The sequence below is a fragment of the Zootoca vivipara genome, chromosome 5, assembly GCF_963506605.1.
Source record: "Zootoca vivipara chromosome 5, rZooViv1.1, whole genome shotgun sequence".
NCBI classification, from domain to species: domain Eukaryota; kingdom Metazoa; phylum Chordata; class Lepidosauria; order Squamata; family Lacertidae; genus Zootoca; species Zootoca vivipara.
Genome location: NC_083280.1, coordinates 77,514,378 through 77,532,921, shown reverse-complemented (window position 1 = coordinate 77,532,921; position 18,544 = coordinate 77,514,378). Strand labels below are relative to the sequence as shown.

Below are 18,544 nucleotides of genomic sequence, written 5' to 3'. Positions count from 1 at the left end.
CCTGCTACAGTTGCACGCTGATCAGATTGAAGACATTGGCAGTTCCCTTTCAGAGTGGAAGTAAAGGATGTTTCTGACCAAGAGACCTCAAGGCTATCCTCTCTTTTTGCACTGGGGAGTGGGGGATGGCAACTCGATCGGAAGCAGTACCTGACAGACTTCAGATCAACAACTAACAAGATATTGCACTTAGTATGAAATAAAGGTGGGCAGCTTCTGTAGTCAATGCCAGGGCCATTTAGTTGTCCAGACAGGGGTCAAAAGGGCAGTTTGTTACACAACCTACCGTAACCTCTACACAGGTAAGTAGGCTCATTTTTTAAAAAACCATCCTCAGAGCCGTCTAGCTGTAAGGGGTGTTATATATTGCTTACAATTTTTTTTAGTGTAATAAATTAGGTCACAGTGTACAGTCGCACCTTGGAAGTCGAACAGCTTAGATCCCAAATGTTTTGGCTCCTGAGCGTCGCAAACCCAGAAGTGACTGTTCCGGTTTACGAACTATTTTTAAAACCAAATGTCCGATGGGGCTTCCACAGCTTCCTGCAGCCAATCAGAAGCCGCACTTTGGTTTCCAAACGTTTTGGAAGTCGAACGGTCTTCCGGAACGGATTCCATTCGACTTCCAAGGTACGACTGTACTGTTTCTATAGGAAATGTACATTTCCTCAAGGAAATTAAAAAGGGAGAAAAATGGTGTTATACAAAGACAAAAACTCCCAGCATCACAATTCATATGTAATAAAAAGGATAACATCCAGCAATACAGCCAAAATAGGAATGCAGATTAGAATTTGCAGTGACGAAAAGGCTCCTGAAAGAGAGAGAGAGAGAGAGAGAGAGAAGCCCACTGCTTCATTAATATAAAAGGTTTTCAGCAAAGTTAGGTCAGCTGTAGGAAGATATCAGTTGGCATTTCTGCTGGAGAAAGTTAAAACGTTGATGAGGTTTTTTTGTTTTTTGTTTTTTTTTAAAAAAGAGAACAGTTTAGATACTGGTGACAGTTTCAAAGAACAGCTCAGCAACACTGAAAGCAACTGTGATTACATCTGCGGCAGATTGCAGCAGGTTCAGGCAGCATGTACGTTTGGAAACTATTAGTTGTCAGAGAAAAGGAAAACCACTGCTGAGAATGAGAAAATTATTTAGATTAATGCTTTGCTAACCATCAACTGGCAAACGGAAAGCAGCACACTAATTGATTAGCATCTGCACAAAGGCGCACTTTATACCTCTTTTTGGACTGGCAGGTGATGGAAGTAGAAGAATGGTGACTGACGCTAAAAAAAAAAAAGACAAAAGTTGGTGCGTTTTTTTTTAATGCAATGGAAAATAGGTTCGAAATTTGGAATAATCTGAGAGAACTGGGCAAGTCTGACTGTGCATGGTTTCCAGGTAAAAAAACATAAGCGCAAGGTTTGTTAAGGATGTCAATATGGGAAAAAAAGAAAGATTAAAGTCTCTTAAATTCATGATTCCCTTTCCACAGGAGTATGTTTAACAGATGTTGAGTCAAAACCCATTTAGTACACTCAATCTCAGGAAATCCAAATAAGCCTTGCGTTTAAAGCAAATTGCTTATTAGCCCATATGGGTGTTTTCACTTTTCTGTTTCAGGACTGTTAAGCAGTGCTCCCCCCAAATAAATAAATAAATAAATGTTATGGGGCACTCTCATTTTGACTCAATAAAATCGCCATTTTATATTATAGTTCAAATCGGGGGAAATAAATACAGTAAATGGACAAAAGTACAAAGATTCACAAAATGTTTAGGGGTATGCGTACCCTTGCGTACCCCCAGAAAAAAGCACTGCTGTTAAGTATCAACTTTCAGTAAATGTCAGAGGACAAAAGTATTGCTTTGTTACTATGTCTGAACACCTGACATTACAAGGGAAAAAAGAGCACATGTGGGGTTAAGACTAGGGGTTAGAATGATCATGAATGATTCAACTAGAGAAAGGCCCTAGCCTAGCTGGTACAGTGCCGTTATTTGGCCCTCTGAAACACTCGAATGCCGTGTTCCCCAAACTTGGGTCTCTAGTTGTTTTTGGACTACAACTCCCACCATCCTTAGCTAGCAGGACAAGGGATGATGGGAACTGTACAGGTGTAACTCGGAAAATTAGAATATCGTCGAAAAGTGCATTTATTTCAGTAACGCAACTTAAAAGGTGAAACCAATATACGAGATAGATGCATGGCATGCAAAGCAAGGTATGTCAAGCCTTTATTTGTTGTAATTGTAATTATTTGTCGTTAGGCGGGTCAATTATAAATGGAATGGAATTAATGAAATGTAATAGTGATGTTTATTTTTGTATTATTGTAACTATTTGTTTTATTACTGTGGAATTTCCAAAAGAAAGCATTTGTAAAAATTGAAAGAAAAATTAAAAAAATAAGTTGCATTATTGAAATAAATGCACTTTTTGATGATATTCTAATTTTCCGAGTTTCACCTGTAGTCCAAAACAGCTGGAAACCAATGTTTGTGAAGCATTGCTCTTATAGCTCAGGACATATCATGGCTGTTCCCTGACTGTGCAACAGGGGAGCAGGATCCAGATGTCAGGTGTGAGATCAACAGGACAGGAGAACTTTATTAGAAAGTAGTACTTTGGTGTGTGGCGTGAGACAGCTTCTTTTCCATCCAGACTCAAAATGTGCTTGTGGTGAAAACAACATGGTCAGTTCTTCTCCTGCACCTCCCACCTGGCGAGTACATTGTTTTCCCATTTGTGGCCAGACCCAGCTGAAGTCTTGCTTGATACAGCAGGTGGAAGGGAAATGCTGTGTGTGGGATGGTGTTTCATGCTTAGGATAGGAGCTGCTTCCTACTGAGTCAGGCCATTTGTCCATCTAGCTCAGTTTTGTCTACACTGACTGGCAGCAGCTCTCCAGGGTTTCAGACAGGAGACATATTGAACCCCACTTATGGAATGAATCTGAGGCCTTCTTCCTGCAAGGCAGATGCTGTGCTACTGAGCTACAACTCTTCTCTCTTAGGTTTGCTGTGAACCCGACTTGAGCACTATCACTTTGCCAGGGCTATAGGGCAAAGCACACACACTCACAGTCCTCGTAGGCACCAGCTGCTTTTAAATTAACAATTTCTTGCTGGAACTGCCTTGCAATATATCCCTCATACCTCACCAATTGCTGTTATTTGAGTTATCCACCTTGAAAGCAGATAACACTGAAGTCTCTATCTCTACTCTATCTCTATCTCTATCCCAAATGGATTTATTACACTTATATTCCACTTTTACACAACTCTGGTTACTTAATGGGTCAGTGCCCACTTATTTTCATCAGCTCTGTGTTTCCACAGCATCTGCTGAACTTGGGGGAGAAAGAGTTTAAAGCCCCTCCGATTTGTTTTGTTGTTCTGGATCTAAATTGCTTTCAAATAATTTTTCCTTGCCCACAGAAATGTCTATGCCAAGCCAACGAGGCCAGTCCTAAACAGACATATAATTTAGTTACCTGTTTTCGTTTCACGGATTTTATCCGTGTTTTTTTTTAAATGATCGTTCTAGGTATATATTTTTAATCTGTTTTGTGGATTTTAAATGCGTTTCATCTACGGTTTCATTACGTACTCTGCTCAGAATGCTCTTTGATTTAAGCACTTCATAAATATTACAGATAACTAGGTAAATAGTTATCTCCACACACCCACACCCACACCCAGTATCCTCCAAGATAACGTTTCGTTTTCTTCCTCTCTTCCCCCACTCCTCCCCTCATTCTCTTCCCAACCACGTTACACACATCAAAGCCAACAGGTGAAGCAAACAGGCACAAAGTATTATTACCTTTGGCAAGAAGACGAGATGGAGTCGTGCCCCATGGAAGTGGCCGAGGCGGACGACAGGGTCATCTGATGAGCGGCACTGTGAGCGGCAGCAGAGGGCTGACTGGCTGAAGCAGGCGACACAGCAGAAGGGGCGCAGCTGGTAGACACTGGCGCATGCTCAACAGGGGTACTGATCAAAGTTAAATTGGATAAAACAAGGTTGCATCTTTAAAAGCTGCAGGCTATTTTTTCCTTTTAACAAAGCCAAGACTTGTTTTACTTGGGCCCGAAAGGTACATACATACAGAGAGGCGAGCAAAATTACGGTCAGGTAATTTTGAAGCACGACTTAAAAAAAACACAGCCGTGAATTGAGGATGCTTGTTAAGCTTCGGCCACAGTTAGAGCTGAGGTGAAATGATTCGGCGTTCTCGTTGGACTGGGTCCCATAGCCGAATTTCAGCATGGGGGCAAAAAAAGGTTAGTGTGAACTGGGCGGTGCACATGGGACAGATCAGCAGCCACCTTTGCTGGGAAAAACGCAGAGACGATATCGGGGACGGGATCACCAAAAGGGTTTTCTGGGGCCAACGCCAATTCTGCATCCTTGCAGGCCTGGCTACACGAGCTCTTGGGAGCAGGGGCACTGACTTGTTGCCCCCCACATCGAGGGGGCCGGGTGTCATGTGACCTGTCCCACCCCCACCCAGCAGGCCAGCCCATCGGTGGCAAGGAGCACAGAGGGCAAAAATAGCCCTCGGTGCCCCTCACCTGGTGAGCCAGCACTTGCCCATTGGAGGCGGGGGGTGGTGGCAGCCCCCCCATATTGCTCGGCCCCCTGTCCAAAAATATTGAGGGGGCTGAAGCACCTTTCCCCCCCTATAGTTGGCGCCCCTGTTTGGGAGGAAACATGGAGCACAAAACTTTAGCAAGCTGTTGAAAGCAGCTAACATGTGCAAGGGGGGGCACTTCCATATGCACAGATAGGTTAGAGCTGGAGCAAATTCAAAAACTCTTCCTTCCCTCACCTCTGCTCCCAACCCCAATACAAACATAGACAGATACAGGCGTTGCCAGGTGGATATAGGCAGGGCCGGTACTAGGGGTTTTTGCGCCCTAGGCAAGATCACCTTCTGGCGCCCCCCCCCGAACAATCATATATCAAACACAGGGCACCGGTCTCCCAGGGGCGCCCCAGCGAGCGCAGCGAGCTGGGGAGCCGCATGACACCGCCGGCGGCCTCCTCCTACGGGACTGCAGGACACAGAAGCCCTCGCTCCAACCCCGCAGCCGCCCTTGTGGGTTGTTCGGCCTGGCTCCTTAATGCCACCTGGCTCGTGCCCCACTCACCGGCCACGCCGAACTCACCGCAGGCGGAGACGGCGCCGTCCCGGTGCAGGCGGATGTCGGTGGCACCATACTCTGGGCGCGCAGTGCAGCCGGGGCCTCACGGAGCCCCCCGGCCCCATTCAAGGAGGTGGAGCGCGGAGGAGGAGCAAGCCGCCAAGGCAGTGAGCTCAGGAGACCCAGAAGCGGAAGGCATGACCCTCCCCAGGGCGGCTGCTCCAGCGCCGCGCCCCTCATCTCCCGCTCGCTCTCCTGCCGTGGCCCCGCGAGTGCCTGTTGCAGCTCATAGCTTTTGGGCGCCGCGGCAGGCACTCTCCTGCCTGCCTGCAGCCCCGGCATATCATCGTGCTGGCGGAGAGGGAAGACGCTGCCGGAGCACTCGCTCTCTCTTCTGGGCACGGCGGGCGGCGGGCAGCACGCTGGCCAGCGCAGCGCCCCCTCCACGTTGGCGCTCTAGGCGATGGCCTAGCTCGCCTTAATGGTAGCGCCGGGCCTGGATATAGGCCCTACGTACCTTTCCCCCACTTGGGCTTTCACTGAGTTGGTTACTGCTTCATACGTGTATCAACCAGTTCACACGAATCTTTCTTAAGTCTACATAGTTGTGAATGTGCATATATAATTGCATGGAGAATTGTGTGAACGAGCCCTGTGATGTAAAACGGAAGCCCCCTTTCCCTCAGCAGAACTTTGCAACCTATGCAGACTTCCTCCACTAGCAAACACCCTTCAAGAGGCAGAGTTCGCACATGGTGGTCTCCCTTTGTGGAACTGCACTCATTGCTTACGTTATGGCACCATGAAGGGTTCTATCCCAGCCATCTCCCGACAAACTTGTTTTCTATATGCAGGGAGTTTTAATGTTATATGGGGATGGGTGAGCACTTAAATGTGATTCTCCACCTGCAGTCCGAATGGTGTATAGCCTAACAAGTACTTCACCACGTGATTTTCCTGATTCAGTTCTCACTGTCCGGTTGCATAGTGCTGTGGTGTACCGCATCAAACTCCAACATCGGCGATCAGGATCCTGGCAAAATGATCACGTGTGCCCTTGTACTGGCATCGGGACCTGGCCTTGTTCAGCTCATGACCAGCAAAAACACTCCTGTGCCAGGATCTGACCGCTTCCCCACAATCTAGATTACAGGAGTGCCATTAATAAGCAGCATTTGCGACAACAGATCCACAGAGTTCCTTTCGCAGTGTTCTAATGATTGTTTAAGCCCTGAGAGAACCTGAGGAGATATGAGCAGGTTCTCCTGAACTTTGACAGAAACATGGTTTTCTGAAGGTACAAAAATCCAATTAGTGGTCCGTTGACTTGCTCATCCTGCCTGTTTGCTAGCTCTAGAACCTAGTCAACGGCCCAGTTTCCTTGTCTGCCATTACTGATCTTCCTATTGAAAGCTACCCCGATGTATCTTATGCAACCTTTTCTGGTTTGAATCACTAGTGTGTGTTTTTGCCTGTTCACAGATATTTCAGGGTTCGGCTCCCCTCCAAGTTGTTCTGCCCACCAAAAACCCACTATTCTAAAGCACCACAAATTATATTCTGCTTCACAGATGTTATGGGTGCCCCCCTAAAATAACAGGAGTTGCTCCTCCATCTTACTGTTTTGCATGGAAAATACAAAAGTATATAAGCCAAACAATTGGGTGTAACAACATCACGGGCATCAGTTGTGTCTAAACACATCTACCAGGGATGGGGAACCTGTGACCCTACAAATGTTATAGGACCACAAATCCCAGCTTCCTTGATCAGCATTATATGATAGTAAACTTATGCAAACCAAGTCATAGTTAAATGATCATGAGGGCAAACAATGACGATAAACTAAGGTGGTTTAGAGCAGTTGGTTCCACTTAACCAAAATGATTAGTCTTGAAGGGCTATTTTTTTTGGGGGGGGAATAAACAATAAAAAATGAGGAGTTGGAAGAAAAAGGAGGGGGGACAGAGATAGAGAGGAGAAAGAAGAGAAAAAGGGAGGAAAATGGGTTTTTGTTTCGTTTTAAGAGACTTCAAGAGTTTTAAAGGTGTTGAGATATCATTCCTAGAGATTACAACACTCTCTGAATGAAATATAAATTGGCTAAGCATAGACATTGGCTTCGTTTCTATACTAGTTAGCTGTATCAAATGATTACTTTATGTAAACATTTATTAATTGCAGGAGTGTGTTCCAGCGAAGGTGAACAAAAAAAGCTGCAGGGAAAAAAAATCAAGTTATTTACCAACTCTCCTTTCCCTGTTTCACACAAAGGACAATTCCTCTCTCTTACCCAGTATTTGTATGTCAAATGTACACCATGCCATTCTTAACAAAAGTTTTAGAGATGCAGGGCACAGATGTTTTGTGGATCCTATCTGGATTCTAAGTGCCCACATATGGGCAGAATGCTGTTCACAGCCCAGGACAGAATTCAAACTCTATACCTTGTTGAGCTTTGAAAAACGCTATCAGGATCATCAGTAAGTTATCAACATATATAAAACAGTGTGGAAATGCTGTTTTGACAGCCCTTCATGTGGTTTTAGAATGATTACTGATGTACCAGAATTCATATGAGCCATAAGATACTATACAGAACACTATGCAAAAAAATAATATCTTATACCTCACAACAGACCCAAACATTTGTACTGGCCTTCAAAAGCAGCCTGCTATTATATTATGTGACAGTTGCACAACAAAACCTTACATTGGGCGCCATTGGATGTTTTCATGTTAGCTGCTGCCTGTAGATTGGCTGGTTCATACATGCAACATCAATTGTGGCGATAACGGCAACATGAATGGATGACCTACGTGTGTGAATGAACCATCTCAGAGCTAACATGCAGAATGAACATTCAAAAACACAAAACCTTCCTTCCAACACGATAGTCCACAGCTGGAGGCAGTGACGCTTCTCAATACGAGTAGCCTGAAATGGTGGGGGGGGGAATGTTACTGGGCTCATATCCTGCTTGTGGGTTTTCCAAAGGCAGCTGGTTGGCCACTGTGAGAACAGGATGCTGGACTAGATGGGCCATTGGCCTGATCCAGCAGGCTCTTCTTACTGTTTGTTGGAATCCATTCACAGGGTCAACTGCAAGCCATCGAGTGTTGCGGAAACAAGTGGTGAGACGTAGTGTAAAGCCCATGTATGTGTGAACCAGCCAAATCCTCTTTGATCGTTCTTCCTATTCCACCAGCTTTTATTAAATCCCATAGTTACAATGGGAACTTCAGAGGAAATCCAAGTTTCTTAACATACAACACATAGCAGGACAGCGCCATACAGGTGAAAATACAGACACACACACACACCTTGTCGGCAGGCTCAGTGCCTTCTCATACAACGTTGCACAGTCCAGCACACGTTAAGATGGTGAAAATGTTTTAAAAACTGTGTTTAGAACACACAAAACCCACACTGAAGCTTTTAAGCACCAAGTAGGGAACACACTGGTAATATGGAGAATAATGACTAGTCATCATGTGTAGTCTTGCAAAAGAACACATGATGGACATCTGTGGTTATTCTCTGTTAGGAAATGCACAAATGTATACTTGCGCCTAGTTCTCAAGTAAAAATCTAAACCTGGTAAAAGTTGCAAGCTGTGTATTGAACTTGGACTGAAATGCACATCGTTTGGAAACTAATATGGAAATTGTTTTTGATCTTTACAGTTCAGTTCAATCTTTACAGTTCAGTTCCTTGGAGGCCCCACTAATTTTAGTGGGATTTACTCCAAAGCACAAGTACCAAGAAGCTTGAACTAAAACAAATTGCAACTTGACTAAATACGGATGTGCAAGCAATTTAGGCAATCATTTGATTAAATAAATTGCTATTTCTCCAGGGGTGGCTAACCTGTGGCTCTCTAGCTGTAGTGGGTTCCAACTCCCATTAGCCACAGCCAGGATTAGCCAATGATCAGGATAAAGGGAACTGTAGCCCAGCAATATTTGGAGTACCACATATTAGCCAACACTGATGGAGAGATTTTTTTTTCTTTACTTGAATCCAGTAATTTCTTGCAAGTGTGGGAATGGTAACACACACCTGGTTCCCAGTCATGGGAACTCTATTCATTTCAGTGAAGAAATTTGATTGTGCATCCCTTCGCACAAATGAAACGGTGCCCTCCACTAAAGTGAATGGGGGAAATCTCACGCGGGAGCTCCGATTCTGGACCTAATTTCTCTCTGTGGCTAACACAGCCTCTTTTTAAGCATGCACCTTGTAACTGAGGATTACAAGAAACTGCATGCCGACGAGAGAGTAAGCTAGCGGAAGAGAAGCTGAGTGCTGTGCCCCTCTGAGCAGATTGCAGGAGGAGGGAACCCCAAGCTCAGGAGGAGGGGTGCTGCTGCCCACCCCTTCTCTGCCAGACTACAGCAGGCTAGTAAAACAACTGTAGGCTAGCAACCTCTGTGAGCATATTTACAAAGTCTGGGCCAACACATACCTGTGGAATTGTGTTTTTTTTAAAGCAGAATTAGTTTGGGCAAATTCCCTTTATTCAGATTCAGTGTATCTGAAGAAGTGTGCATGCACACGAAAGCTCATACCAAAATAAAAACTTACTTGGTCCTTAAGGTGCTGCTGGAAGGAATTTTTTTATTTTGTTTCAACTACGTCAGACCAACACGGCTACCTACCTGTAACTAGTCCCTTTATAAGTGACAGCTGCAGTTATTGTGCAATAATCTGGAGACGTTAAGCTGCTGTAATCATTTAACAGTGGTACCTCGGTTTAAGTACACAATTGGTTCTGGAAGTCTGTACTTAACCTGAAGCGTACTTAACCTGAATTATGAGTGTAAAAGTCCATACTTAAACTGAAGCGTACTTAACCTGAAGCGAACTTTCCCATTGAAAGTAATGGAAAGTGGATTAATCCATTCCAGACGGGTCTATGGAGTACTTAAACTGAAAATAATCAAACCAAAGCGTACTTAAACCGAGGTATGACTGTATTGCAGACAATTATCTAACAGTGAGGTAAGATGTAATATTAAACGTCTCATATTAAATACAGTGTGTGTGTGTTTGTGTAGACCAGGTATCCCCAAACTGTGGCCCTCCAGATGTTTTGGCCTACAACTCCCATGATCCCTAGCTAACAGGACCAGTGGTCAGGGATGATGGGAACTGTAGTCCAAAACATCTGGAGGGCCGAAGTTTGGGGTTGGCCTGGTGTAGACTGTATAGAGAGTCTTTAAATATTGGAATGTTCCATTAGAAGTTAGAAGAGGTTATTACAAAACCCAAAGCAAAGATCCAAACCAGGTCAGTCATGGGAGTTGCATGGTGCAGTGTACCTTTGGTTACTGGAGGAAGCACGAGGGACTGTCTGGCCAGCACTGTGGCAGCTGGCTTCCCTCTGACTTGTACCAGTCCCAAATCTCACGGACCCTTTGGAGGCCATTGCTCCAGCTCTGTCAGTGTTGGCATCTGTGCTGCAAGACTTAGGGCAATGCCAAACACTTGACGTCGCATACTGTGCATCGTGAGCAGTACCTGCAGTGCTGGGCAACAGAGATTACAAGGGTGCATCATCTCCTACTTCAAGAACAACCAAGGCCTTGGCAGGGGAGGGGAGGGGAGGATCTGGAATCAGGCCAAACAAGGAGCTGGCATTTAAAGGACATAGATCTACATGGCCGCTATGTAAATCTACCGCGGGATGCAATGCTTTGAAACGTTTTTGCATCCCGTTGTAAAGCTCTCATGTAGCAGGGAGGAGGTGCACACAGAAGCAGATTGTCGTGTGTGCAGGCAATGCGGATGCAGTGTGCATCTCAGCGAACAACCATATTGCACTGGTCATCCAGGTCCCGCTGGAATGACAGGATGCAACTTTTGATGTGGACCCACAGCCTCATTTGGGGCCACTAGTTTTTTATGCAGAACTAGTTGCATGGGAGTAGAGCTGCCTCAGGGTCACTATTTCCCATGTGTTAAAGAAGAGCCTTCAGGGATACAACCCGCCCAGCTCTATTCCCATAAAGGTCCTCCGAATTTCAAAGGCTTTTGTGAAAGAGAGCTCAACGAGTTGCTCCTTAAAATGGAAACATAGTAAAATTAATAATAATAATAATAATAATAATAATAATAATAATAATAATATGCCAATATATAATATTAGGTGCCCAAATGAAACTCCTGGATTTCATAATGAAGAGTGCGGTTTTTCTGACATTTTTGTCAGATTCAAAAACATCTGAAAATATGCCATATTTCCATGGTAAATACATTCTACTGGTGGGAAAAGAAAATAACCACTAGCTTTGTTTTACAATCCCTTGTCTAAGAGTGCTTAAATGGGTAGATTCTATAGCAGTTCTCATGCTTCCACTTGCTCATGAAGTTGTGTAAACTCCTGGACAATTTATTGTGCAAACAGGGGGGGGGGATGTGGATTTGGATATACCAAACAAAAAAAGAGAGAATATTTTTATGTGCCACAATGGCAGCTGGGATATTACGTAATAGCTAGGAATTGGAAAAGTGAAATAGCACCAACTAAAAAGAAATGGCAGGATAAGCTATTTGAATATCTCGAGTTGGCAAAAATGACGGATGTGATTAAGGCAAAAACTTACCAAAAATTCCAAAAGGAATGGGGATTCTAGAGAGATTATGTAAGAAAAAACCAGTGTCCCCAAGTAAAAACTTGGATTTGCTTTGATTAATTTTTGCAAACCACAATATGGATTATTAGTATAGTATGTGGAAAATAGTAGACAGTAAGAAAGGATAAAAGGAGCAGTTTAACAAATAGATAAAATAGACCTGCTTAAAGGAAGATGGAAGTCTATTGGAGAAGAAAAGGAATTAGGATTAAAGAATATGGTGACATAAATCTGTACGTAAGAATGTATGGATTTGTAGCTGTATGTATGTTTTTGGTATTTTGTTTGTTTGTTTTTAATATATCTTTTTGTTTGCAATTGTCATTTTATTAATTTGGTGACTTCACTGTTTATGTTTGTCTATTAAGAAAATTAATAAAAAGCATGTGTGTGTGTGTGTGTGTGTGTGTGTGTGTGTGTGTGTGTGTGGATTTGGTTTTAATTGTCTTGTGCAAGGTGTTAAAACAGAACTTCCATGAGTTGAAGACGCCCCTTGCTTGCAGAGATGCACTTATGGATCCAACCCACAGCCTAGGAGTGTCTTCAGAGAACTGAGAAATCTAGAAACTTGTTATAACTTTCTTTAACTGTCAGGTAAAATGGGAGGCCCAAATACTGAAAAGCAAGAGATTTAAGTTATAAAGCAAAACAAGGAGTCATGAATGGAGGAGATGCATGGTGAACGCAGGCCAGCTGCACAGTGATAGCTGAACCAACCATATTCCAGCGGTAACATCTGCTGTATAGAACAAAATAAATAATATAAACAGGGAAATGGGTGTGACTTGCAAACAGCCCTATTACGTGTCCCCCTCCTAATTCAGCTGTGAAATTTCGGAGGAGGAATTTAGAATGAAAGCACAAGAGAAGAACCATTCTGTTACTTGACCAGAAAGTTTTAGGGGAGGAAATGTAACTAAAAACACTTTTAAATAAAATGGTGCATAATTCCAGTGGATTTACATTTGAAAGGTTAACATCTATTCTGATTGAAACCAATCTAGAGGACAGTTTCACAGGTGCAGGTGCAGACACCTCTTTTTATCAACTATAAACATGTACTGTATTCTAATCTGTTCAAACAGTTCATAAATCAAATAACCCCTAATCTAGGATAACGTTAAGAGGGCTTCAACCCACTGATGAGCAGGATCAGGATTTAAAGGCATATACGGTAACTATTTGCTGGGTGTGACCATTCTGTGTCCAAGGGGAAGCATCTGTAATAAACAGGGGAGTCAAGTCTACAAAAGCACATTACCTGTTTTCAGGAGATCCAGCAACATTTTCCTTGCCACTGTGGAAGGAGGGGGATATAGTATGAATACAATTCATGATTGTTCTTGTGGTGGGAGAACTATTGAATTATGCTGAAAGGTAGATGTTGCACAAGTGGCTCCAGCAGTTCGCAAAGCATCTGGACTGCCCCACTTCAGACTGCAAGGGAGCTGGGAGCTCCGACAATTCAACGTCTCTCTGTACAAATATTAGTAAATCCATGCACTTAGAAAGCTAGATTGCAAGGAGAAGGGGTCTAATCTAGCTGAGCCTTCTTTCTGACAGGCTAGTTTTCTATGTGGAGGGTTGAGGATTTCTTTGGGGAGGAGGGGGCAGGTTGTATGAAAGAACATTCAGCCCCACAAGCCCCCATCTGCAGTGGTAGCTGAAAATTTAATGGATTTAAATTTCAGTGAGAACTAGGCATAAGCACCCCATAAGCTAGTTAAGGGAACCCACTGGATATCTATTGCCAGAGTATTCTGTCTAGAGTAAGAATTAGGGTTGAAATGTTTGCATTCTCTGCATGTTTGCAGAAAAGTACGACCTTGTGATCAGTGGGGTTTACTGTCAGGTAGGTCTGCATACTGCAAGGCTTAGTCGATAATTAATCAACCAATTGATTAATCATTCAATCAATCAATTCAAAAGATGCCCCCCCATTAAGTGGGAAACATTTTTTCCTTTCCTTTCAAAGGCTGTAAATTATTTTAATACAAATCCAGGTGGCAGGCATCATCTTAGAAGAGGAGTTCCCCCGCCCTTCTCTCATAGAACAGAATGCCTCATAGAAGATAGTGCCTGCTTGCAATTAGGGATGGGCAAATTTGTCAATTTCAGTTTCTCTCAGTTTCCCAACTTTAGGTTCAGTTTGCCCCACTTCTGCACCCATTTGCAAGTGTTTCTTTAAAGCCTACATAAAAAAAATACGCATTTTCATATGCATTTCTTCTAATATGTGCAGTCTTTGTACACAAATTTGCCTAATATACACATTTTGGCAAGGAACTTCCCCTACCACAATGCGGCTTGGAATGTTATTTTCGCTGATATATGCATTCTGAGAAGTGTAGATCTCGAGGGACAGCTGCAACTTGGTTCAGGAAGTGCAAACTAGTTATAGGTATGCATCCAAATGCAAGCTGAATGAATTTCTCCCCCTGAATGATGTTTTGCTCTGTTCCTAGCTGCAATACATGTATGGCTAATCTAAATAATACGTGGGGAACCTGTGGCTCTCCAGATGTTGCTGGATTACAACTCTTATCATTCCTGACTGCTGGCCCTGCTGGCTGGGGTTGACAGGAGTGGCAGCCCAGCAAAATCTGGAGGCTGTGGACATTTAATCAGCAGCAATGAAATACCACTACTGTTATGGGAGCAGCTAAAGAGAAACTTCGGTTTCCTGTTTGTGATGTACTTATGTTCTTGGTCACTTAAGTGTTTATAAATCAGGTGCTTTGCAGATATACAGTAGGATAAATAGACATATGCATTTACATCTTTAGTTTTGAGAACTGTCAATCCTTTTTTTAAAAAAAATAGACTGCCTGCCATTTTCTCGTTTATTTATTTTTAAATACACCCCAGTAAACCCCATGCTCTACCAATACACTGACCTAAATAAATTACTGAGCCATTGCGGTGGCACCCAATTACTGGGGGGTATAGTATTACATTCCTCCCAAACGCCCATCTTTTGTGAAACACCTAATAGTTGAGAGACTCCATACAGATTTCAGAGTGATTTATGCCCAATTGTGTACTAATTGCCACTGACGTCCTACTCTCAGCTTGGTTTCCAGTTCTTGGAATAATTGCGTAGGGGCAGCAGTTTACATCTTTGGATCTCTCCAGAATTGAGGATCCTTCTTGCTTTGTTAAAGTATTTCTTTAGGAGCTCTGACTCGTGATATCAAACACAGGGGAGCTACACACCTGACAATATCCCACCAATCTATTACCATTGAGATGATCTATTACTATGAGAAGATGGTCACTACTGTATGCCCATGAGCTAGCTATGCTATGCATTCTTCATTTTGAAGCATGAGAATGGAGTTCCCAAATTAGCCCATGTGCCACCTGCAAGCATTACGTATTTTCCATTGAAGCAGGGGCATTACAAATACGGAAACAGCAGTACTTTGGCTACACCAATCCTTTCATCTGTATATCCTCTGAAACTGGCCAGTCCAGAGGTAGTGAGATTTGTGTTCAGCACAGATGTATCAACCAGCCCTGGACTTCAAGTTGGGAATAAGAAATTCTGACCAAAGTTGCCTATGCCTTGTTATGCAGCTATGATATACCACATAAAATCTGTATGGGCAAGCCCAAATTATCAATCCACTTGCAAGGTTACATATAGAACAGCAGCCAGGCCCGGTGGTGTGTGAGTGTGTATGTTAGACAAAGCAGTCTGTGAATGAAAAGAAGTGTTAAAATAATATACCAAGAACCAAAGGGCATGCAAAAACATTTTAAAGATAAACGTCCACACCCATTCAGCTTGGGGGTGCGAGGAAATCTGAAGCAGTTTCTTTCCAACGTAGCCAAATTTACAGCAACATAAAGCAAATGATCCAGATCAAAGACAAGACCAAAGATTAGGCTTCTAGCAGCATTAGGCCTCTAAAATTATGGAAAAGGCACCGAGGGGTGGGAATCATTGTAGGCTATGCTAGCCTAAAGGTGAATTTGTTTTACATATCTGTTGCCCCTGTTCCAATGCAATTTTTGGCATCGCCGTGTAACAAGATCCTTATGGAACTAGTCTGAATGGTGACAAATTCCAACTTGATTTTCAGCCTTCCACTATGTATGTGTGGCTTTGATGTTTAAGCTTGGGCCCAGAGATCCTGTGAGCAGAATTTTGCTTACAGGGTATCCCTGCTGGGAGAAGAGGGGCGGCCATTTTGGCTGATTCCTCCTTCCCCCTACAGCCCCCCTGAAAGGCTGTTTTGTAGGGTTGCGGGGTCTGGGACCCTCCTGGAACAGTGTGGGATCAGTGAAAATCGTCCCCTTCTTTCAGTGGAAGGCTTTGTTGGATCTCAGTCCTTTCTGTGACTGTCAGAATGTCAGGTTCCTCAACCCTTTGTGGTGGCTGCAGTGACAAAGATACCCAGGTCCATGTGCATCTAACTGGAGGAGATCAATAAAATAGGTGTGACCGAGGACAGACAACTGTTTAACAAGTGCACTCAGTAAACTGGTCCTCTGTTTACATACCAGCTTTGCCCACTGCAAGATGATGAGCAAATACAAACGATAATTTATCACTTAGCAAACTTTGTTCCTTATGGTAGTTGTCTGTATCATCCTGAGAAATAGTAAGGATTTTTTTTTTCTTCTCTTTTGCACTTAAAGCTGGAAAGGTAGGTGAGTGGCATGATTCTCTACACCACCTGACAGGATGATAAAGATGGCCAGTTATTTGAGTGGCAACATTCATTCATTGGCAACCAGCATCTTGTAGTGGGGGAAAAGTGAATCTTACAGAAATTGTTCTTTTAAGTGTCTGTATCAAAGGAGCTACTGAATGATGACGGCAGGGGAGTTGTGAAATTTAAAATGAGAGAGAATGGCATGAAACAATGCAGGGGGAAAATACAGTCTCTTACAGCAAAGCAGAAGAAAAGGAAAATATTCAAAGTTGTGACAAAAGGAATTAGCAAGTGCAGATCTCAACGAACAATTCTCTATTCTATTTTGTTTTTAAACATTACATGTTACTCTTTCTTGATGTGTTAGCAATGGGATATATTAGACGGTTGAAGGGAAGGAAAAAAATTACTGACTATAAACCCAGCTACCGAGCTGTAAGTGCTTTCTGGTGCTTTCTGGTGCAGATATCAAGGGCCAGTTCACACATGCGTGTTCATCACTTGATGGTTAGAGAGCACCACGGGATGACTTGCATAAGCAAATACTGTATGCCATTAAAAACTAATCACTACAGGCAGACCTTCCATGTCACCTCAACCACAGTGCTTTTCAATAGTTTGTTCACACATTCAGCCAACGGTGTTCAAGTGCTGAACAATCAAGCATATGAGAACCAGGCCATTTGGCTGCAGTTGATCTACTTGCTACTGCCATCTATTTTCTGATTGATTATGCACTGCTCCCCCCCCCCCCAAATTTTGGCTCTTTATCATGACAAAGAACTCAGCTAGATTGGTAAAGAAAAAGCGTTTTATATGCATTGTATATGCATTATAACACTGTGACAACGCATTTAACCGAAACACTTCTTTGATGTGTCTAGATCCAGTCAAAGACTACAAACAAGACTTTAGATGATGTTTGGGGATAATGATACCTAGTCTTGTGTTAAGTGAATATAATGGGCCAAGCAATCCCTAGTGAAATTAGTGAAAAACTTCTGAGCCTGGTAGTCAGATATTACATTATTAAGATTGGTACAGGAGAGAGAGAATGCTTCGGACAGTATGGTTTTATTTCATTAGAAGCAACAATTAGCTTGCTGTTATATGTGCAGAATGGGACTCGTTCTACACAGTTGTGGCATTATCTCAGGGCCAGGGCAAAATGTGGCCACCCAGGGCTCTGTATCCAATCTTTGGGACTCTCCCTAGGACATCTTCCTCCTCAGGCACAGCACCCTCCCTCAATGACCCTGCCCCATTCCCTCTTTCCGCCCCCCATCTAGCTAAAATATGTCATTGGCTGCAACTGATCTTGCTTGCTTGGGTAAGGAGTGGGGCGATGCACACACGCAAATGTAGAAACTTCTGGCTTTTGTGTGGGTGTACAAAGGCGTCACATTTCTTCGTGCTCCACACAGTTGTGCATCTGGCCCCTCTGATAGGCAGCACCCCAGGAGAGACTGGGAGAATGCATCTTTCAGACTTTGAAGGGTTACCCACCACTGTTCTGATGGGCAGAACCTCAGGCAAAATGAGACGGGCAAATGGTGGACGGTTCAACTGCAGCCAGTAACTGGTAGAAAACAGAACACCCCTGTTTCATTTTGCCACCTTACTTTGCGTAATGTCGAGATCAGGGCAGGGGGGCAGAAAAGTCGCCCTTTCCCCTCAGGTACGAAAAGTTAAGAAACAGAAGCAGCGCTTGCCAAAATGAACAACATATACTTTGCCACAATGTTACCGGTAGCTTGCATGGCGAACATAGGAAAGCCGCCTTTTGTCAGAAGGCATTGTGGTTAGTGCAGATGGAAAGACAACAAAATGCTACATCGGAAACAAAACAAACAGTGTGGCAGAAAACTACTATAAACTCACGTGCTAACAGCCAGCGATAAGGAAAGCCAGTCAGCTCAAGTCAGTGCCAGAGATTCATTTCTGCAGCATTAATTAATTTAGTCAGGGCTGTGTGCTCTTTATTACTAGTTGTTTTCTAAAATTAAAATTCTACTCCAAGATTGCTGGAATTTTTGCTCCAAGAAAAATGGAAGGCTGCAATCCATACCAGTAGCACCTTAGAGACTAACTAA

General features: G+C 43.4%; 1 protein-coding gene across 10 annotated transcripts in view; it reads right to left on the bottom strand.

Annotated features, from left to right (window-relative positions):
* Nucleotides 1-18,544, bottom strand: part of LDB3 (LIM domain binding 3) — a 150,473-nt gene that overhangs the window by 24,821 nt on the left and 107,108 nt on the right. For 4 of the 10 annotated variants that reach the window (XM_060274980.1, XM_060274979.1, XM_060274978.1 and 1 more), the window contains 4 exons: nt 13,049-13,084; nt 10,474-10,680; nt 3,824-3,994; nt 1,233-1,280 (listed from right to left, as the gene is read on the bottom strand). The exons of 1 other annotated variant lie outside the window; for it this stretch is intronic. In XM_060274980.1, coding sequence (XP_060130963.1) covers nt 1,233-1,280; nt 3,824-3,994; nt 10,474-10,680; nt 13,049-13,084 — 462 coding nt within the window. The remainder of the gene's footprint in view (nt 1-1,232; nt 1,281-3,823; nt 3,995-10,473; nt 10,681-13,048; nt 13,085-18,544) is intronic. 5 more of the 10 variants (XM_035137317.2, XM_060274981.1, XM_035137320.2 and 2 more) reach the window with 5 other exon arrangements.